We start from the raw sequence: 23,103 nt of genomic DNA on the forward strand, positions 1-23,103 counted from the left end.
AATAATTCAAGTTTATTCAAGCTGTGAGACTTGCTTAAAGATTAATGAAATATCTAATCACGAGGAAAGTCTGTTTTCAAACTATATGACCAATAACAGGAGTCATAGCAATTGTTTTCTTAAAACTGAATACCTAACAATTCTGCAGCTCTTTCCTCAGTATTTTATTATAAACAGATTATATCTTAATGGTTCCCTTTTGTTTTCAAAACTTTTTCCCTTCTTTGCATGAATCAGTTTGTATAAAAACATATATATTCTTTATTTTCAGAGGCGTTCTGCTCTGAAGAACAGTTTTGCTTTATAAGGCGTCAGTTCCCTCTAATATTAGAACCTTACAAAACCACAGCACTTTATATGTTGCAAAGCATTCTCTCCATGAAAATTAATTCTAGTTGATGCAACAGACAAAACCAGAAAATCACAGTGGCTTAACTACAACTGTTTGAAATAACAGAGAGTTGTTTCTTGCTCATGCTAGATTTGATGTAGCTCTCCTGTTGGCGTCACTCTTTTCTAAATAGTGACTCCTGGTCATGGGCTGTTTCTGTTATGTAGCTACACTGATTGCTACACGGGGCTTCCACGCCACAATGAAGTGAGAAAAGAGAGCCTCAGGATTCATTAGAATGTTTTCAGGCTTACATCCCTGACAGCCATATCCCAGGCATGTGGTTCTCCAGAGAGGCTGGGAAATGTAGAGGAGCTCATGATTTCAGTGAGCACTGCAGTCTCTGCCACACCTGCCTTTGTCACATTAGCTTATACTTTCCAACAACAAGGACGATCCACAGAAGGCAAAGGATTGAAAAGGTTGAACTTCACCAGTGCATTGTTTGTTCCATTTTTTTGTTTTTATTTTTAGAAAATGATGTGTGCTCTAACATTGTAGAGCAGCCTTTCTCCCTTGACCCCTTCAACTTGACCCCTTGCTGCCTCTTTTTATATCTGGGATAGTTTATCTTGGTAATTCATATCTTCTCTGTTTTCATAGTGTATTCCTGTCTGCATATATAGAGAAATATGCTGATGTACCGATAATGGGAGTTGTCTTCATAATGGTTGTTCATAAAGTCATGTTTACATGTATTCAGCTTTGTCTTTCTAGTTAATATTAAATTGTTTTCAAGCTAAACGTTTGTTGTTTAAACTTACATTTGGCTGGGCGCAGTGACTCACGCCTGTAATCCCAGTACTTTGGGAGGCCAGGGCGGGCGGATCACAAGGTCAAAGTTCAAGACCAGCCTGGCCAACATGGTGAAACCCCGTCTCTACTAAAAATACAAAAAAAAAATTAGCTGGGCATGGTGGCAGCACCTGTAATCCCAGCTACTCGGGAGGCTGAGGCAGGAGAATTGCTTACCCAGGAGGCAGAGGCTGCAGTGAGCCGAGATTGCACCACTGCAGTCCAGCTTAGGCGACAGAGCAAGACTCTGTCTCGAAAAAAATAATAAAAATAAAGTTACGTTTGATCCGGTTCTCCCACCGCCCCCGCTGTGGGTCTCAGAAGCTCGCGCTGCCGGAGGAGTGGTAGTGGCCAGGCAGCCCAGTTTCGCCAAGGCTCTCCGCGCGCCGCGGCCCGCAGGCACCCGGCACACGCCTTCCCTGCCACCAGGATGCCCAGGAGGAAGGTCAGCTCTGCCGAAGGGGCCGCCGAGGAAGAGCCCAAGAGGAGATTGGCACGGTTGTCAGCTAAACCTCCTGCAAAAGTGGAAGCGAAACCGAAAAAGGCAGCAGCAAAGGACAGATCTTCAGACCAAACAGTGCAAACAAAAGGGAAAAGTGGAGCAAAGGGAAATCAGGCCGAAGTGGCTAACCAAGAAACTGAAGAAGATTTACCTGCAGAAAGCGGAGAAACGATAACTGAGGAGAGTCCAGCCTCTGATGAAGCAGGAGAGAAAGAAGCCAAGTCTGATTAATACCATATACCGTGTCTTACCAGTGGTCCCTGTCTCCCTTCTTGTACAATCCAGAGGAATATTTTTATCAACTATTTTGTAAATGCAAGTTTTGTAGTAGCTCTAGAAACATTTTTAAGAAGGAGGGAATCCCACCTCATCCCATTTTTTAAGTGTAAATGCTTTTTTTTAAGAGGTGAAATCATTTGCTGGTTATTTTTTGGTACAACCAGAAAATAGTGTGGGATATTGAATTATGGGAGGCTTTGACTATCTCGGGTGTCAGCTTAACATTCCATACATGGGGGTTAGTTTTTACATCCTATAATACAAAGCATATTAAATGGCAATATGGAGTCAGTCCTGCATTTAATGTCTTGAACATTTTAAATTACTTCCATTCTCATGTTTTTTAGTAGAATTGTTTCCTAAAGAAAAGCACTCCTGGATCATGGCGCTCCCTGTTGGAATTGTGTGCACTCTGTAACATGTTTGGTTGTGGTAGTCCTGTTTTCCTAGTAACTTTGTTACTGTGCTGTGAAAGATTACAGATTTGAATATGTAGTGTACATGCTATTCAGTTGTGAACTGGTGGGCCGTATGTAACAGCTGAGCAACATGTGAAGATACTGGTACTTGATACCCTCTTAAGGAAAATTTGCTTCCAAATTTTAAGCTGGAAAGTCACTAGAATAACTTTAAAAAAGAATTACAATACATGGCTTTTTAGAATTTCGTTACATATGTTAAGAATTATGTACAAATTGAAATGTCTGTACTGATCTTCAACCAATAAAATCTCAATTATGAAAAAAAAAAAGTTACATTTAATTGTGGCCGGGTACAGTGGCTCACGCCTGTAATTTCAGCAGTTTGGGAGGCTGAGGTGGGTGGATCACTTGAGGTCAATAGTTCGAGACCAGCCTGGCCAACATAGTGAACCCTTGTCTCTACCAAAAAATACAAAAACTAGCCAGGCATGGTGGCATACGCCTCTACATAGTCCCAGCTACTCGGGAGGCTGAGGTGGGAGAACCACTTGAACCCAGTAGGCAGAGGTTGCAGTGAGCCAAGATCACGCCCCTGCACTCCAGCCTGGATGACAGAGTGAGACTCTGTCTCAAAAAAAAAAAAAGGCCACAAATAAGTAAAATTTTTTTTAATGTTACTTAAAGCTCACTGCAAGCTCACTGCAAGCTCTGCCTCCCGGGTTCACGCCATTCTCCTGCCTCAGCCTCCCGAGTAGCTGGGACTACAGGCGCCTGCCACCTCGCCCGGCTAAGTTTTTGTATTTTTAGTAGAGACGGGGTTTCACTGTGTTACCCAGGATGGTCTCGATCTCCTGACCTCGTGATCCGCCCGTCTCGGCCTCCCAAAGTGCTGGGATTACAGGCTTGAGCCACCGCGCCCGGCCTTAATGTTACATTTAATTTAATTGTGTAATGTGTAAAACCCTGAATGCTTTTCCAAGGCTCCTTAATCCACGTTTGTACATACTTGAATTCAAGTCTTTTAGCATTTAAAGACTCTTGCATTTTTTAGTAGTATATAAAACTGTGTCTGTCTTGGATATACCTTCACCAACTCAAGATTTCTTACTTTATCATTTATTTCAGGCTCTTGGCTTTCTCTATGCCTCTGGACTTGGTGTTAATTCAAGTCAGGCAAAGGTAATACTATTAAAACTTTATTGCATGTTACAGTTTGAATTGAATAAATGTGTGCCTGTGTTCAGTTAAACATTTTTTGTTCTTTCACAGGCTCTTGTATATTATACATTTGGAGCCCTTGGGGGCAATCTAATAGCCCACATGGTTTTGGTAAGTAGACTTTAGTAGAAGGCTAATAACATTAATATCAGAAGAATTTGTGGTTTATAGCAGCCACAACTTTTTCAGCTTTCATGATCGAGATTTGCTTGTATTAATACCAAATACTCAGTTGAACTTCCTTCAAATTCTTGTTAATGGATATAACACATGGAATCTACATGTAAATGAAAATCGGTGGCGTCCACAATTTTTCTTTAAAATGATTAGTTTGGCTGATTGCCCCTAAAAAGAGCGATCTGATAAATGTCTCTTTTTAAATTTTCTCTGAGTTGGAATTGTCAGAATCATTTTTTAATTAGATTATCATAATTTTTAAAACTTTAGTTTTTCAAAATTTTATAAATAGTAGCTATAGAAAAAGAACGTGAAATATTATATATTATTTTGCAACAATGCCCTAAAGATTGTTAAAGTTCATGAAGTTATTTGTGCAGAATGACTCCAGAGAGCTCTACTTTCTGTTTTTTACTCTTCATGATTAGCTGTCTTCCCATTTATTCTGGTCATTTATTGCTAGTGGCACTTTGCCTTCTTCCAGTAGTCTCATTTTCCCTATTTTGCTGTTACTTTTTCTTTGCTAATTTGGAAGATTAACTCATTTTTGATAAAATTGTGTCTTAAGATTAAAACTGGTTCCAAGCAAAAGCCCTTATAATTTTTCTCTTACGAGTAAAATGCACACACTTGAAAAATAAAGTTTGTAACATCTATTTTGATTGCTCTAGGAACTACGTTATTTATTTATTTGTTCTTAGCTATGGCCTCCTTGTTGAAGTTGCTGAATAAATTACCTCAAAACCTAAAACTTAGCATAAATAAGGTGTTAGTGTACTTGGATCAAATGACAGCAAAATTCTGGGGATGCTTAGCTTGATTTGTTCCATGAAGAATGCCACTGAGGTACGTGAAACTGCTGCCTCCTCACGTGAAGTTGTTTTACAGGGTTACAGATACTGGGCTGGCATCGGCGTCCTCCAGAGTTGTGAATCTGCACTGACTCACTATCGTCTTGTTGCCAATCATGGTATCTATGTTTTCCCTTTTACCTTTCAGGGAAAAAAAAAATAAATGAAATTAACTTTAAACATTTCTATTTTTATTGTTCTATTTGAAGTGTTATAAATGGCTGTTTTATGTAGACTCATCTTTAAACTAGTTAAGGTTCAGAAGTACTTTTTTTTATATAATTTTTTGCTTTAGGTTCTATTTATGTTGTGAAAAAAGTTCAGTTTATTAATAGATTACTGATTTGCGATCTATATAGACTACCGTAAAAACAGATTCCTTTAACGTTGTGTTTGTCAGCGTTTGGTAGCTAGAATTGTACTTCTCTCTGGAACAATTCTTCTGCTTTTCCTCAACCGTATTATTTTATCCCTCTATTTCAGTTGCTAGTGATATCTCGCTAACAGGAGGCTCAGTAGTACAGAGAATACGGCTGCCTGATGAAGTGGAAAATCCAGGAATGAACAGTGGAATGCTAGAAGAAGATTTGATTCAATATTACCAGTTCCTAGCTGAAAAAGGTGATGTGCAAGCACAGGTACGTGTTTAAACATCTCACCAAGTATCTTTACTGCATTGTGTATTTTAATCTGTGGGGGACAGGAGCAAGCACTTATATCTGTAAGTTACATTTTCATTGCCCTGAGCAATTATGAACTACATATTAGAATCACCTGAGCCCCTTAAAAAAAAATACCAAGAGTCTCACACTCTTAGGATATTCCATTTCGGTTAGTGTGGGATGGGACCTAGGCGTTGGTTCCTGAAACTGTCCAGGTGACTCTCCCATGTACTGCCGCTGAAAAATCACTGCTTGAACAGAGCAGCATTAACACCGACAATGAAGGCTCTTACTAGAGTCACCAATGATGAAAACTGTCACTTTCTGTAAACAAGAAGTCCCTGGAATATTTGCAATATCAGATGCTCTTCAGAGCTATTTACCGTTCATGTTTTCTTCTGCTCATCTTAAATCATAATTTCCTCAAGGTCAAGAACAGAAGTAAGCTCGTTTAATGGAAATTGTATAATGTCCATCAAAGTGCCATGTGTGCACACACACGTTTTGTGGCTTCTTTTAATATTAAAATAAAAAGAACTTTAACATTTACATTTTTTTCCACTAAGTTTGCAATTATTTCTAATTTAGGACATGTACAGATGAGCATTAGATACTTATTAAGAACAGTTGGTTTTAAGACTAGCAGTGGAGTCTTAAGAAAAAAAAACGTAGTGAAAGGTAGATCTAAATGTTAGCTGATAGACTTATAATAAACTTGTTCAACATCTTATTTCTACACTAATGTAAAATTTAATTTACTTAAAATTTTCTGTTTTACTTGCTTTCTGTGTATCTTGCTTTTCGTGTTTACTTTTCTCTCCTTTCTTGCCCTTTTTTGGTTTGAGTGCTTTTTCCTGTTGCATCTCTTCCCCTCTGCTAGCATGATGGCTACTCTTGTAGTGGTTATCTAGCAATCACAACATGCATCCTGGACTTACCAAAGTCTGGTACAATGAGCACTTTTACCATTTCCAGGACAGCACAGAGATCTCAGAGTATTCTGTGTGTGTTTGATTTTATATCTTTTGGTACCATGAGATACTGTTGTTTTGTACAGTCCATATTAATTTATATTTATTTTCAAATTTACCTTTTCATTGCTTTTTATTATTTTTTTTTTTTTATTTTTTGAGACAGATCCTTGCTCTGTTGCCCAGTGCCACTATCTCGGCTCACTACAACCTCCGCCTCCTGGGGTCAAGCGATTCTGGTGCCTTAACCTCCCCAAATAGCTGGGAATGCAGGCATGCACCACCACACCCAGCTAATTTTTGTATTCTTAGTAGAGATGGGGTTTCACCATGTTGGTAGGCTGATCTTAAACTCCTGGCCTAAGTGATCCTGCCCACCTCGGCCTCCCAAAGTGCTGGGATTACAGGCGTGAGCCACCACACTGGGCCAGCTCTTTCTTTTTTTTATTTTTATTTTTATTTTTATTTTTATTTTTTTTTGAGACGGAGTCTCGCTCTGTCGCCCAGCTCTTTCTTACTGTATCTCCCAGCTTCTAGTAATTTTCCTTCTTTCTGAAAAGCACCCATTTGTGTATTTCCTTTAGAGGAGGTTCACTGGGGACAAATTCAGTTTTAATTTATGTGAAAATGCTTTATTTCACCTCCACTTTAGAAGGATACTTTGTGTTTTTGTTTTTTGTTTTGTTTGTGTTTTTGAAATGAAGTCTTGCTCTGTCACCCAGGATGGAGTGTAGTGGCACTATCTCGGCTCACCGTAACCTCTTGCTTGCCAGATTCAAGCAATTCTCCTGCCTCAGCCTCCCAAGTATTTGGGATTACAGACGTCCACCACCATGCCCAGCTACTTTTTGTATTTTTAGTAGAGATGGGGTTTCACCATGTTGGCCAGGCTGATCTTGAACTCCTGGACTAAGTGATCCTGCCCACCTCAGCCTCCCAAAGTGCTGGGATTATAGGCATGAGCCACCACACCTGGCCAGCTCTTATTTCTTACTGTATCTCCCAGCTTCTAGTAAGTTTCTTTCTTTCTGAAGAGCACCCATTTGTATTTCCTTTAGAGCAGGTTCACTGGGGACAAATTCAGTTTTAATTTATGTGAAAATGCCTTGATTTCACCTCCACTTTAGCAGGATACTTTGTGTTTTTGGTTTTTGTTTTGTTTGTTCATTTGTTTGTTTTTTGAGACGAAGTCTTGCTCTGTCGCCCAGGATGGAGTGCAATGGTATGATCTTGGCTCACCTTAACCTCTGCCTCCCAGGTTCAAGCAATTCTCCTGCCTCAGCCTCCCAAGTATTTGGGATTACAGACGTCCACCACCACGCCCAGCTAATTTTTGCATTTTTAGTAAAGACTGGGTTTCACCATGTTAGCCAGACTGGTCTTGAACTCCTGACCTTAGAGAGTCCACCCGCCTTGGCCTCCCAAAGTGCTGGGATTACAGGCATGAGCCATTGTGCCTAGCCTGTGTTTTATTTGAGAAAGCGTCTCTCTCTGTCACCCAGGCTGGAGTGCAGTGGCACAACACAGCTCACTGCAGCCTTGACCTCTCCAGGCTCAGGTGATCCTCCCACCTCAGGCTTTCAAGTAGCGGGGACTACAGGTATATGCTACCACGCCCGGCTAATTTTTCTATTTTTTTGTAGAGACAGGATTTTGCGATGATGCCCAGGTTGTTCTTGAACTCCTGGGCTCAAGTGATTCACCTTTGACCTCCCAAAGTGTCGAGGTTACAGGTGTGACCCACAGCACCTGGCCGCAAATGGTGCTTTGCAATTACAAGTATACGTTTTTACTTTTCAAAATTTTTAGGTTAAAGTAGAATAACATTTTCAGGAGTTAAGACTAAATCTTTTAGTTTTTTGAGTCCTGAACAGAAACCATTTTACGATCAAATCATTTCTTGTTGGTTTGATTTTAATTGTGTGCCAGATGCTACCACTTACTTTTGCCTTGTTTGTGATCATTTTCAGGTTGGTCTGGGACAACTGCATCTGCACGGAGGACGTGGAGTAGAACAGAATCATCAGGTAACTACCCTGTTCCTAGGGCTTTGCACCTCAGTTATAGCAGGAAATGATGTTCTCAATATATTTCTTGCTGAGTCAATGCCAGTATCAAACTTGTGTCATTTAAACACCCATCACAAATGAGCTTTCAAGATGTAACCAACCCCTAAGAAAGCTGAAAAATACATATACTAGTGCCTACTATGTGCCATTCACTGCAGGATGCAATATTGGACAAAATAATTTTGGTCTTTCCCCTTTTGGAGCTTTAATAGGAGCATTAGATATTTTTTAAATGATCACACCAAATATAAATTGTGGTTATTCTTACAAAGGAAATTCAAAAGATACAATAATTGGTTAATGGATAGGAAGTACCACTTGGCAGGGAAGACTCCCATAAAGAGAAGTAGAGAACATTTTAGTTGACACTGGAGATAAGGTCCTTCCAGGCCAAAAAGAACAGTATGTGCATAGACCCAGAGACAGGAAGGAATATGGCTAGTCTGCCCATACTACAGGAATGTGGCTGGTCTGCCCATAGTACATGAAACAGAAATAAGATAAGCAATGCCTGATCACATCAGCATATCCCTGTAGCACTTCAGGGAGCTACGAAGATCAGCATGTTCAGATTTGAAAAGAGCTTTGGCTGCAGTATAGAAAATGAATTAGAAGACCCCAAGAATAAAATCAGGCAGATCAGGGAGGGGAATATTCCAGAAGTTCAGGTGAGAGAGAATGTGGCTTGGACTAGAACTACGGTAATGGAAGATAGTAATGGATTCAAGACATATTTGGTGGTAAATGTAACAGGACTTAGTGATGGATAGAGTATGAGTGAAGGGGGGCTGATACCTTAAGCAACCAATAAGGTGGTATTGCCATTTGCTTAAATTGAGCTGCTGGAGGAGAAACAAGTTGAGGTCAAGGAGAGAAGATTTTAGGGGTATGTTCAGGCATTGGATAGGGTGTTCAGAGGTAGTTGAATAGACTGGATTGAAGCTGAAAATACAAATTTAGGAGTTGCCATCATCTTGATGGTGTGTGAAGCTATGGGAGTAGATGAGTTGGCTTAGAGAATGCCAAGTGAGAATGGAGTCCAAAACTAAGCCCTGAAGAACTTTAATGTTCAGAAGTCAACTGATAGAAAAATAACCAGCAAAGGAGACTTAGGTGGTACCCGTAGAGTTAGGATGGAAACCAGGAGAGTGTGACATCTTGTAAGCCAAGCAGAGAGTCTGTCGAGAAGGAAGCCATGATGGACTCTGCCAAATGTTGCAGAGAAAGGTGGAGTGAGGTGAGCTGAAATTTAGATTGGCAATATGAAGGTCATCGGTGGCCTTGACGAGCTGTCTTTTTGATGTAGCGTATGGAAGCCAATTAAGACTAGATGACAGAGTGAATTGAAGTGCATGTCACCATTTATTCGAGAAGCTTGGCTGTGAAGGGAAGTAGCTAACAGAACAGTCATTATTGGAGAGAAATTGAGGGTCTAAAGGAGCTACATATCTTGTATGTTTTGGTTTGAGTTTTTTTATTTTATTTATTTATTTATTTTTTTTTTTGTTGAGACAGAGTCTCGCTTTGTCGCCCAGACTGGAGTGCAGTGGCCGGATCTCAGCTCACTGCAAGCTCCGCCTCCCGGGTTCACGCCATTCTCCTGCCTCAGCCTCCCGAGTAGCTGGGAATACAGACGCCCGCCACCTCGCCCGGCTAGGTTTTTGTATTTTTTAGTAGAGACGGGGTTTCACCGTGTTAGCCAGGATGGTCTCGATCTCCTGACCTTGTGATCCGCCCGTCTCGGCCTCCCAAAGTGCTGGGATTACAGGCTTGAGCCACCGCGCCCGGCCTTATTTTATTTATTTATTTTTAAGACGGGATCTCGCTTTGTTACCCAAGCTGGAGTGCAGTGGCACAGTCTTGGCTCACTGCAACCTCCACCTCCTGGCTTCAACTGATTGTCCCACCTCAACCTCCCGAGTAGCTGGGAATACAGGTGCATGCCACCATGTCAGGCTAATTTTTGTATTTTTAGTAGAGACGGGGTTTCACCATGTTGGCCAGGCTGGTCTCGAACTCCTGACCTCTAGTGATTCGCCCATCTTGGCCTCCCAAAGTGCAGGGATTACAGGTGAGAGCCACCACACCCTGCTAAGTTTTAGTTTTTTATAACGAGATTATAGAATGTGGTTGAGGGGGAACTGGTTCCAAAAGAGGGAGAAGTTAAGTCAGCCAGGAAAAGAAGAGGAATAACCACTGGTACAAGGTCCTTAAAAAAAATGGGCGGCAATACAGTTGAGAGTGGTGATAATGAATTTCTGTGACGCTAGTGTGTTTACTTAAGTGATTTTTAAGTAGGGTCAAGAATTTTTGTCTAAACAGTACAAGAGGAAATTGTATTCCTTTAGAGAACAATGAAAATATGCTCCATGTCTTGGAAAGGCTTCTTAGTTTTTCCTTTCTCCCAGGTTATCATTAGAGAAATAGACCAAAGAAGTCAAGCTGCTCTTAAATGTGTCTTTTAAGCAGGCTGATGTTCATTTTGCCTAAAAATAACAGGAGCCTTCATGGACCTTAAGTTTAGGAGACATGAGAAATTTCTTTGTATCTATAATTATGCAGTGACTTAATGATAAATGGTACAGTTATTTGGTAAAATAAGACTTCTAGATGTTCCGATTTCTCTTTCAAAATATTCGTGACTGGGTATTCTTGTTTTTAAAGCACTGTAATATATAACAAGATTTTTTAAATGTTCCTTAAATAATTATTTTGGCTGAAAGTCAAAAGCAGATTCTGTTTAAAACTAATTATTTTAATAAATTCTTTTCTCACAGAGAGCATTTGATTACTTCAATTTAGCAGCAAATGCTGGCAATTCACATGCCATGGCCTTTTTGGGAAAGGTACTGTACATCCTGTGAATGTTTTACGCAATAGCAAGAGGTGTTTGCATAATTAGCATGTATTGTGTTCAGGATCTACAATTTACCAAAAATAAATTGGAAATAAAATTTCTAGTGCACGACTATTATATCTTAAAGTGCTGTTCAGAGGCATTTTCTTAGGCAACTTAAATATAACATAGTGTTTGCGGCTGGGTGCGGTGGCTCACGCCTGTAATCTCAGCACTTTGAGAGGCCGAGGTGGGTGGATCATGAGGTCAGGAGATTGAGACCATCCTGGCTAACATGGTGAAACCCTGTCTCTACTCAAAATACAAAAAATTACCCGGGCATGGTGGCGGGTGCCTGTAGTCCCAGCTACTCGGGAGACTGAGACAGGAGAATGGTGTGAACCCAGGAGGTGGAGCTTGCAGTGAGCCGAGACCGCACCACTGCACTCCAGCCTGGGTGACAGAGCGAGACTCCATCTCAACAACAACAAAAAAAACATACTATTTACTCATCAGTATGTTAATTCTCCATTGAAATTAACTCTCACTGAGCGCCTACTTTTTGTGTATTGTATGCAATAATGAGGAACGTATTCTTGATGCTGTGCAGTTTTTTGCTAAGACTCTCACAGTTGCCTGTTTCCTTCCATACTGAATAGAGGCAATTAGAGTTTCTTGAAATTTATCTGCAGAGCTTTTAATTGTCTTAAATGTGGTAGCCATGACCCACCTCTTCTCATTGTAGCTATGTTCTCAATCAAGGGAACAGAACATTTAAGTGTAGAAACTTTATAAATAAATTACATATGTCATGGAAGAATCTCAAAACTTTTTATTATTTTGAAACATACTATAAATCAATGGGTATTTTCACTTCTAAGTAAATCCTGAAGTAAGGAAGTTTAGATGGAATATATCACAAAGGTTTTTACAACAGGGAAATTTCATCATGATTTGCCTCATGATCATACTAGTAATTGGGGTGTGGTAACTACATTTAAATATTCCAGCTGTTCCGTAGCATGGAACTTGGTATTTCCCATCTGTTTTTGTTAAGCATTTAAGAACCTTTCATTCCTCTTTTGGTTCTTGCTCTCAATTACTGTCACTGTCTTTAAAAACTATCTTTTAAATGTATTGTTTCTTTAACATGTATGTGAATAAAGGCGGTCTTGACCATTCTGTTTTTCTTTCTCTCGGCCTTTTATCATTCTCCATACCTCATACTCTAATCGTTTAGTGTTTAAACCCTTTTCAAATAAACCTTTTAGTTACTTCGTTTCCTGAACTTAAGACCCACTTGTGATCTTATCCTGGGGAAAGTAGTGGTAGAGGAGAAAGAAGAATGAATGCTGCAAGCAGCTCCCCCTTTCCTTGTTGAATCACTGATCTGATCCTAAGCAACTTACTAACCATTTGACTGCCCTGGAATAGAGTGAGAAAAATGATTTATGCTGGGCTTAAAGATTTCTTCTGAGACTAGTATATGAGCTGATTTTATGTATTCATGTTTACAAGTAAGGCATAAATTTGAGGTGGCATCAAAATATATAATTATTAAAATGTTTGCTTTTAAGGGTTTACTTTTAATTCTTTTTTTTTTTTTTTTTTTTTTTTTTTTTTTTTTTTTTTTTTTTGAGATGAGGTCATGTTTTGTGGCCCAGTCTGGAGGGCAGTGGCAAGCTCTCAGTTCTCTGCAGCCGCAGCCTCCAGGCCTCAAGTGATGCTGCTGCCTCAGCCTCCCGAGTAGCTGGGATTACAGGCGCATGCCACCACGCCTGGCTAATGTTTGTATTTTTAGTAGAGACGGGGTTTTGCCATATGCCAGGCTGGTCTCGAACTCCTGACCTCAGGTGATCTGCCCACCTTGGCCTCCCAAAGTGCTGGGATTACAGGCATGAGCCACTGTACCCAGCCTTTGATTTTAATTCTGAAATATCCTGTGGGGAATTCTAAATATTTTGGAAAGATTTCATGAGATCTAACAAAACCCAAAAGGAGATGAGAAAGGAGAAAAATGTAATTCGAGAAAGGGTTACAGCTCTTACTGAAATTGGGATCTGTTTTCCAGATGTATTCGGAAGGAAGTGACATTGTACCTCAGAGTAATGAGACAGCTCTCCACTACTTTAAGAAAGCTGCTGACATGGTAAGGCTTTGTCTCAGTGTACTGAAATGTGTACCTTATTGCTAATATTTTAATAAATAAATTTGTTATATTAAAAGGTTAATCATAGCCAACTCATGCTATACATTATTGAAACTGCTTATTAGGTATGATTCATGTGAATGTATTAATTAGACAAAGCCCTCCTGATAAAAAGCAATTTTCTTAGGGACCATACTGTTGATTTTTAATTGTTAAGTTTCACTGAGAAGTTTCCTAATCAGGGAAATACTGATTTTCAGTAATGGAACTTGAAGTTACATAATCTACCCTATTTATATTGCAACATGAAATTGAAAAGCTTACATAATAGGGTACTTTTGATAATCATAGTACATAATTTGGGCTTTCTCTGGCTCAGAAAACTGCATATGAATACCTACAATTTTGTATGTCTTCAGTATGTACACTTACCTCTCTGTCAACTATTATACATGTTACCGTAGTTCCGGATATCACTTGAATGTTTTCTGAAGGAATGCTGTGACAGTCTTTTTAAAGATGTCTTCTGTCCCTCTAAGTTTAGGCAAATGCTAGATTCTTTTTTTTTCTAGTCCCAAAACAGTGATTCTCTTTGCTCTATGACACTCCAATAATCCTAAGTATATATTTTTGTCACCTGATTGCAGCATTGCTATTATTACATGATTATGCTCTTATTACAAGATGTTCCTTGATACCTTCCCTCTTTATTGGGGTGGGATGTTACCAATGAAAAACTGCAAAAATGTGACCTGCTTTTCATTTTGATGAAATAACATTAGTCATGCTTTATGTCATAAATTCATGGTACAGATGTTCATAAAGTAAGTCACCAAAATTGAATTCTAAATGACTTTACTCTTGACTCTTTTTCAGCAAATTACTCAAAGCCCCCAAATGTCTAAAAGCCAGTAAATATTATGTTTAGTCTGATGAGAAGAAATTTTGTTTTGAACTGAAAAGTACTAAGACACATTTTTGAATATGCTTACAAATGATTTATTTTGCAGTTATTTATTCTTGCCTATTTTTTAATGAATTCTTTTCACTCTTTTGTCTGATTTCTCTGGTTTGCAGGGCAACCCAGTTGGACAGAGTGGGCTCGGAATGGCCTACCTCTACGGGAGAGGAGTTCAAGTTGTAAGTGTTCAGTCTGACATTCTGACTTTAATAATCAGTCGGCTGGAGAGGTAGGGACGTGTTCCTTAATTAGCTTCCAGTCAGCCCAGGTGGGGCTGTTCCATTGTAAGCAAAGCTGAACCTCTTCCTGTTGTCTGAGTTTGTCTCACTACCACCCCACACCCGACAGACACCCTCTCAGCTCTCTTAGAACAGCTCTGTGTCTGGCACTTTCTCCCAAAGGTGTGGAACTGTTTCTTGTTCTTCCATCTCTGCTCTCTACCTGACCTGCTCTAACCATTTCTCAGGACTTTATCTCCTTGCCTCCTTTTTTACTCAAGCCTGACAAAATGCATAACTGCCTTCCATTTAGGAGGAGGAAAGCTTTCTGTTCTGCCCTTTGCCCCTTCTAGCTACCACCTCTCTTCTCCCAGCCCTTCACTCAGAGTCAAACTAAGCTGCTGCCATTCACTCTTGAGTTCTTAGCAATCGAACTTCTGCTTCATGGAACTATACTGTCTGTACAGATCACCAGTAACCTCCTAAATGTCAGTCCAATTGACATTTTTTGGTTGTACCTCACTTGACCTCTCCCTTCCCTGGTGTTCTGTCTGTGTCTGGGTTTCCTTGGCCATTGCATCTCATCCTTTGGTGCAGCCTCCTCGTATTGGATGTCCCTGGATTCATATTGCTGTTGCCTTCTCTATATGATCTTTCCAAGTAATATGTCCTTTTGATTTGAGGCTGAAACTAAGAGCTAGGTTTAAGAGCTAGGTTTTTAATATCTATAGGTATTCTCTAACACAAAAGACAGTAATGTGTTCTCATTTTGAGGCCTTGTAGTCATTCTAGGACACTAAAATTCAGTAGTAACCTTTATTTTAACTTTTCTCCTTGGATACATATGACCTTTGAAGTATAATAATAATGTAGTGTTTGGTAAGGTACACAGGGAATAAAAGAATAAGGAGAGAATTTTCCTTCTTTAATTTTAGGAAAATTGAGGTTTAAAAAGGATTAATTGGTTAGCAGAGAAGATTGACTGTTTCTTAGTTCCTGGTCTGAAGTTCTACTAGTGTTTATGCTTTCTGAGAGCAGCATACAAATCGTTTCACAAAAACTCCTTTTTGCTTTTCTTCACCGCCTTAAATATTAATCCCCCTATGACTTAATGTATATTATTATCTATTATAAAAATTAGAAAGTGGTCTTTTTAATGGCTCTTCAGGAATTTTTTTATATGCTTTGTTCATTTTTTAAATAAATCTCTTAACTTTTGAGTATGTCAGCCTTTTGAGCGTTCTCATCATATGACATCTTTTTCTACAGAATTATGATCTAGCCCTGAAGTATTTCCAGAAAGCTGCTGAACAAGGCTGGGTGGATGGGCAACTACAGCTTGGTTCCATGTACTATAGTAAGTAACATTGGAATTAATGGTGGATACACCAAGATCTAAATTAAGCTGTTTTCCTCTGGATGGCGTTATGATATGGAAATGGGTGTTACCAAATTCTGGCTGGTTAAATGTTCTGCCAGTTCAATGATTTATACATCTTGTGTTTTTCATTGTAAATTATATTAATCTGTATCAATATGCTAATTTGTATTAGATTCACATATTTACTCAGTAAGAATTCTTTCATTAGAGTTTTATTCCTCATATATAAGCCTCCTCTGATGCTTAACTAAATCTTAAGTCTATTATCTCATGTGATTTTTTTTTTCTTACAGACGGCATTGGAGTCAAGAGAGATTATAAACAGGCCTTGAAGTATTTTAATTTAGCTTCTCAGGGAGGCCACATCTTGGCCTTCTACAACCTAGCTCAGATGCATGCCAGTGGCACCGGTGTGATGCGATCATGTCACACTGCAGTGGAGGTAAGGTCTTTTCTACCAGCTTGTGTATAGGGAGTTGATTTGCCCAGCAGGAAAATCTGTGCTTTTAATTCTGGTTTTCTTGGTATGTTTTCTTACATAGTTCTAGACTCAGCCTACCTAGCTTTGATATACTGAGGGAAGACTAAGGGGTCAGTGTGTAATTATTATACTTACTTATTATAGTCTCTCCCTATTAGAATCAACTGTGTAAGGGGAGACATTGGTGTCTGCAGTATCTCTCGCACCTAAGACAGTATCTGATAATAATCAGCATCAAAAAAAAAAAATGTGAGCTGGGCACAGTGGCACATGCCTGTAGTCCCAGCTACTTAGGAGGTTGAGGTAGATGATGGCTTGAGCCCAGGAGTTCGAGACCAACCTGGACAACATAGAAAGAGCCTATCACTTTAAAAAAAAAAAAAAAAAGGAAAGAAAAAAATTGAATGAATGTTCCAAAAAGGAATGCTAAGATCTCCTAATTGGAAATTTTCCTCTTAGCTCTTTCTTAGACCTGGCACTTTAGAGTGACATTGATAAATGCTTAGCAGAGTTTCTAAATCTCTGTACTTAAGTTCACTCACTTGTCAAATGGGGCTGTTGACAGGACTTACGTCATAGGGTGGCCCTTCATGAACCTCACGGGAGGATTAAGAATCATAATACACATAAACCATTAGAACAGTACCTGGGCAGAGTAAGCCGGGTGCGGTGGCTCACGCCTGTAATCCCAGCACTTTGGGAGGCCAAGGCGGGCGGATCACAAGGTCAGGAGATCGAGACCACGGTGAAACCCCGTCTCTACTAAAAATACAAAAAATTAGCCGGGCGCGGTTGTGGGCGCCTGTAGTCCCAGCTACTCGGGAGGCTGAGGCAGGAGAATGGCGTGAACCCGGTAGGCGGAGCTTGCAGTGAGCCGAGATCGCGCCACTGCACTCCAGCCTGGGCGACAGAGCGAGACTCCGTCTCAAAAAAAAAAAAAAAAAGGAACAGTACCTGGGCAGAGTAAATGGTCATTTTTGTAGTACAATGATTGTGTACTGTTATTTTTTTATAAACCCGTTGACTTCTAAAGAGTAAGTGAAAACTTTAAGTAAGTATCTCAAACTTTTATGTCTATTCAAGAAAGCTACCAGAAACTGAAAGAGCAAGCTTAATAATTATCTGTAGCCAAAGTGCGTAAGTGATTTTCTGGTATATCGTTCTTATTTTCTTTTACTGATGTTTTATTCCCCACCTCACACAGTTGTTTAAGAATGTATGTGAACGAGGCCGTTGGTCTGAAAGGCTTATGACTGCCTATAACAGCTATAAAGATGGCGATTACAATGCTGCAGTGATCCAGTACCTCCTCCTGGCTGAACAGGGCTATGAAGTGGCACAAAGCAATGCAGCCTTCATTCTTGATCAGAGTAAGGTTCATTTTACTCCTACCTTAGGTTTAGAATGCACGAGTTCATACCAGTGAGCTGTCTAATCTGTTCAAAAAGAAAAGCTACTAGGAAACATTCTTTATTATTATAACTGGAACTGAACACACATGCTTAAGTTATTAATATTTTACTTTAGCCATTAAAGTTAGTTTTATAACCAGAGTTGACTGTAGAAATGGATTTGACATTCATTTTAAAATTAAGCCCTTTGCATAAATATATTTTTCAAAATACGGTGGATACAAAAATGCCATTTTCCCAACACTGTGTAGAAAAGTGGCTCAATAGTCTCATGATTGGTTCTATAGATAAAACATGTTTCACAAAGGAGTGCACTCTTGCATCCGGTGATTGCTTTGAACTCACTATTTTAGTTCAGTAATTGTCTAATTTCAGCATTTGTTTTAATTCTTATATCCTAATTCTTCTTTAACTTATGCTTCACCTGTCCTCCCTACTTTGCAAATGAAAATTAAGTCTAGTGCCTTTTCTTAAATGCCTGATTTGTATTTCGTTTCTTTTCCTGTAGGAGAAGCAACCATTGTAGGTGAGAATGAAACTTATCCCAGAGCTTTGCTACATTGGAACAGGGCTGCCTCTCAAGGTGAGTGATTAATTCTAGGACAAGAGTTTCACCCAGGGACCTCCCTGTGTTGTTTATCTCCCATGAGAATATTAAACCATGCCATTCATCACCTTTAAATTAAGCAGAAGCCGGGCCCAGTGGCTCACGCCTGTAAGCCTAGCACTTTGAGAGGCCAAGGCAGAAGGATCACTTGAGGTCAGGAGTTCGAAACCAGCCTGGCCAGCATAGTGAAACCCTAACTCTATTTAAAAAACAAAAAAATTAGCCGGGCATGGTGGCAGGCGTCTCTAATCCCAGCTACTCAGGAGGCTGAGGCAGGAGAATCGCTTGAACCTGGGAGACAGAGGTTATAGTGAGCCAAGATCGCACCACTGCACTCCAGCCTGGGTGACAGAATGAGACTCCATCTCAAAAAAATAAAATAATTAAGCAGAGATACTGTGACTTCATTTGTTTGCATATTATTCTTATTTATTCTTGACATAGAAGTTTCTCAGAGCCAGAGTTTCTAAATTGGGTTGTAAAGTCTTTGTACAACACATTTCCGTCAAGCTGTGATTCACTCTTTGGTTTGTAGTTTGAGGCCAGTATACTGTGTGAAACGGGAATTAAACAGAATATATGATAGAATATTAGTCTGAAACCTAAGAGACTTTTTCTTCTTTTTCTTTTGAATATTTCTTTTGAACATGTTCCTCTCAACATTCTCTGCTTGTTCCTTCTCCAAACCTAAATGGTCAGTCTGGACTATTTTAAAATGTAAGTGACATGATAAAGTAGAGCCTGATCATTTACATAGGAGTGTTTGTGAAAGAAGGGAGTACAGGTTGAGTATCCCTTATCTGAAATGCTTAGGACCAGAATGTTTCAGATTTCGGATGTTTTTGTATTTGTGTGTGTGTGTTGGGAATATTTGCGCATATATATTGTTTGAGCATCCTTAATCTGAAATCTGAAATGCTCCAGTGAGCGTTACCTTTTGAGCATGACCTTTGAATGTCAAGTTTCAGGTTTTGGAGCATTTCAGATTTCAGATTTTTGAATTAGGGATATTAAACCTGTCCCCCAACAACAGGTTGGTTGGTAAAACCACCAACTTGGTTTTACCTCTCTCTATTCCAAAGCCTTCTGCAGAAGAGCTACACTTCTAGTTTAAATTTTTACTGGACTTTATAACTTGGCTGAAAGGATTTGTTACAAAGTTTGTGTACTACGAATTAAAATTATTTGTTTTATGTAAGCATGTTAACAGGAGGAGAAAAAAGTTTGGTCTGTTTTAAACATACTTTATTTATTGGCAGTTCTGCATTTAACTTTTGTTTAAGGCTATACTGTGGCTAGAATTAAGCTCGGAGACTATCATTTCTATGGATTTGGCACCGATGTCGATTATGAAACTGCATTTATTCATTACCGTCTGGCTTCTGAGCAGCAACACAGTGCACAAGCTATGTTTAATCTGGGATACATGCATGAGAAAGGACTGGGCATTAAACAGGTGAGTGTGGCTTCCAAACATGTTTGAATCATATAATTGTGATTGGGGGAAACACTTGCATTTGAATAGAAAATAGACTTTCCTTGACATTCAGTTGGATTTCAGGCCACTAAATTATGGGCCTGATTTGTAATATTTCAGAAGACTGTGCTTCCATCTCTCATCTTCCAGCACCCACAGATACTACTATCCACGCCATTTTATTTAGGGATTAAGCTGAAGACAGACTCATGAAAATGGAAGTGCAGTGCTGCCTCTGCTGATAACTACTTGTTTGAGAAACTATCTGTCCGTCTTCAGCCAAATTCTATTCTTTTCAAATTATTTTGAAATGAATTAAATGCATTATGATAAATTTATTTCTGATTCTTATACTTTCCTAATGAAGTCTGACATTCTCTAGACTCATGACTTAAGGTTTTGCCTGTGTGCCCTCAAAAGAAATTGGAAAAACTACAGACCCCCTTGTACATTTTTAAGTTGGCATTTCAGTTTTTTCTTAAGTTTCAAAGGGTCTAAATTCTAGCTATTTTAATTATTAACATTTTTAAATAAAGTTAGTTACCCTTAAAATATCCAGTAGACTCTAAATAATAATGATTGAATACTCACCCACCATTATTAATGTTTTAGAAATATACAAGCAAGTTTTTTAATTGAAAGTTATATCTTTTCCTGTTTCCCTAAATTTATGTTTTCTACCACGAGTTCTGTAGAATGTAATACTAATATATTGTTTTTAATGCTTAGGTCTTTTATTGATTACTCTATCATACTTATCTGAAACAAACAAGTGTATAAATTCATTTTGAATTTTTTTACCAGTGATCTAAGTGTTAAGAAAAATTCATGAGATATTACTAGTCACAGTTGGTCAGTTAATACATTGTTGGTCAAATCTACAAAATACATTTTGATAAAACTTTGCTTTTTGTATTGTTAATTGAAAATGCATCTTTTAATGAGATAGAGTATTTGTTAAAAATTGAGATTTAGCATTCTGTTTTTCGTTTTTTAAAATGTATCACTAGAATGTCATTCATATAAATATGTACATGAAAAATGGGAAGAGTTTCACTATAGCATGGTCACTTAATTCTTCAAACTGCCTTAAGAGTTAGATGCCAAAAATCAGAGTCACTTGTCATTAGAAATTATTTTTAATGATCAGTCCCCTGACCACTTGATAGGTCCCTCTTCAGTTGTGTCGAAAGCAAAGAATTGGAAATGAGAGACTTGTGAAAACATGCGTTCCCTGACACTGGAGCCTTTCACTTTTCTCAATTTCTAGGAAGAGTATAAAAGGCTTTACCAAGACTTATGAAATGGGCTGTTAATTATACTCCTTCCTGTGTCACTTAGAGGCCCTTTGTTGACCTAACTCTGCTTAAGGATTGAGGGAAAGATAAGTTCATTTTTTGCTAATGCAGTATTTTCTTGACAAAATGCTGCTGCTTTGTTAACATTTGGATGTTTTATTTTAATTAGTATGTAAATGTTTATATTTTAAACTTACCTTAATATTTAGAATATTACTAAAATTAGATACTTACATATAGTTCAGTCAAGGCTTAGGAGCAGCAAACTCAGTACATTCAACTTCTGGAAGATCTCTGCCACTTAATGTAGTAATTAAAGCCTCTCTTTATTGTCAAACCCAGTCATCCAGTGTCCCAAATTAGACTTAGCTTCTATCAGAAAGGCTGATGGGTTTTTGTTTTTTTTTTTTTTAAATGGAGATGGGGTACCACTGTGTTTCTTAGGCTTGTCTCAAACCCCTGGGGACTCAAGCGCCTTGGCCTCCAAAAGTGCTGGGATTGCAGGTATGAGCCACTGCACCCAGCTGACTTTATTTTTAAATCAAGTGAAGTTTAACAAGACTAATATAAAAATCACATGTAAGTTATAGCTTTCATGGAGTACATCTAGTAATAATTTACTGACTGTAGTCAAGATTAAAATGATATAACTACTCTTGTTTTTATAATAGGTTATAAAACAAGAAAATTAATGTGCTCTTCTAATTTACAATGTATAACTAATAATAGAAATTCTTGTGAATAAAGAATATGATAAAAGGCATAGTATTCCGTTGATAAGAGTAGGGGGAGGGAACTTTTGTTTAGCTTTTGAGAATAAATAATCATGTATAAAAATCAGTAACTCCATTACTTTTACTTTTTTTTTTTTTTTTTTTTGAGATGGAGTCTCACTCTGTCGCCCAGGCTGGAGTGCAGTGGCGCGATTTTGGCTCACTGCAACCTCCGCCTCCTGGGTTCAAGCTATTCTCCTGTCTCAGTCTCCCGAATAGCTGGGATTATAGGCGCCTGCCCTCACACCCAGCTAATGTTTGTATTTTTAGTAGGGATGGGGTTTCACCATCTTGGCCAGGCTGGTCTCGAACTTCTGACCTCATGAGTCACCTGCCTCGGCCTCCCAAAGTGCTGGGATTACAGGCGTGAGCCACTGCACCCGGTTCCATTACTTTTTTTTATAAGACATCGTGATCACCTTTTGTATTTTTTTTCTTTTGAGGTTTAAAATATTCATGCTACTAAAAGCAATCCCCCATTTAATATAGTTAGGAAAATATTAAATATGAGGATTGACTGTAATTGAAAAAAATCATATTATTTGATAAGTTTTAATTACACACTAGTGAATCTATTTAATTACCCCAGTGAATCATCCAGTGTATGAATCACAGGAAGTTTGATCCATGATCTTGAAAAATACAGCAGTCCAAAAAACCATTTGAGTTATATTTTTCTAAAAACTCAGACACTAACCATATTGTTACCATTATTTGAAGATGCTCTTCTTTTTAAATAATGACACACCCTAAGGACAAGAATAAGGAATTGGTGAAAATAACTGCTTGTATTTAAATATGTTGGCAGGGGAGTCATTTTTGGTCTTTAACCTTTCTTTCTCATGTCTCATGGAATTCTTTAAGAGTTTGGTATTCTTTGATAATAGGGAGTAGAAGTGAGATTTTTAAGTGAAAATTCCCACCATCCCATTCTATTACATGTCTGAATTCAGAATACTCCAGCCTGGGCCAAAATTAAGAATGACTGGTTTCACCCCTTACAGAAAGATCTAACACAAGGAAACACAAGATCCCCTAATAAGGGTTTATAATTAGTCGATAAAGGAGCCTTCTTCAGAACCAGTATTTCAAGGCATCTCTTCTGGTGGTAGCCCCTGAGGTTTTTACACCCCAAGGCAATGCACTTGAGGAAAGAGTGGGGTAGATGAGGGC

At 38.8% G+C, this 23,103-nt stretch overlaps 1 protein-coding gene and 1 pseudogene across 1 annotated transcript in view; both read left to right on the forward strand.

Annotated features, from left to right (window-relative positions):
* The window catches only part of LOC105467634 (SEL1L adaptor subunit of SYVN1 ubiquitin ligase), a 69,449-nt gene that overhangs the window by 40,334 nt on the left and 6,012 nt on the right, over positions 1-23,103 (forward strand). Inside the window, exons 7-19 of the mRNA XM_011717328.3 lie at positions 3,515-3,568; positions 3,659-3,718; positions 4,673-4,754; positions 5,119-5,273; positions 8,239-8,295; positions 11,115-11,183; positions 13,245-13,322; positions 14,400-14,462; positions 15,771-15,858; positions 16,176-16,324; positions 17,568-17,733; positions 18,284-18,358; positions 19,666-19,838. Of these exons, the coding sequence (XP_011715630.1) occupies positions 3,515-3,568; positions 3,659-3,718; positions 4,673-4,754; positions 5,119-5,273; positions 8,239-8,295; positions 11,115-11,183; positions 13,245-13,322; positions 14,400-14,462; positions 15,771-15,858; positions 16,176-16,324; positions 17,568-17,733; positions 18,284-18,358; positions 19,666-19,838 (1,269 nt within the window). The remainder of the gene's footprint in view (positions 1-3,514; positions 3,569-3,658; positions 3,719-4,672; positions 4,755-5,118; positions 5,274-8,238; positions 8,296-11,114; positions 11,184-13,244; positions 13,323-14,399; positions 14,463-15,770; positions 15,859-16,175; positions 16,325-17,567; positions 17,734-18,283; positions 18,359-19,665; positions 19,839-23,103) is intronic.
* Positions 231-3,508, forward strand: LOC112424191 (non-histone chromosomal protein HMG-14 pseudogene; annotated as a pseudogene).

Source organism: Macaca nemestrina, chromosome 7 (assembly GCF_043159975.1).
Source record: "Macaca nemestrina isolate mMacNem1 chromosome 7, mMacNem.hap1, whole genome shotgun sequence".
Taxonomy (NCBI): Eukaryota; Metazoa; Chordata; class Mammalia; order Primates; family Cercopithecidae; genus Macaca; species Macaca nemestrina.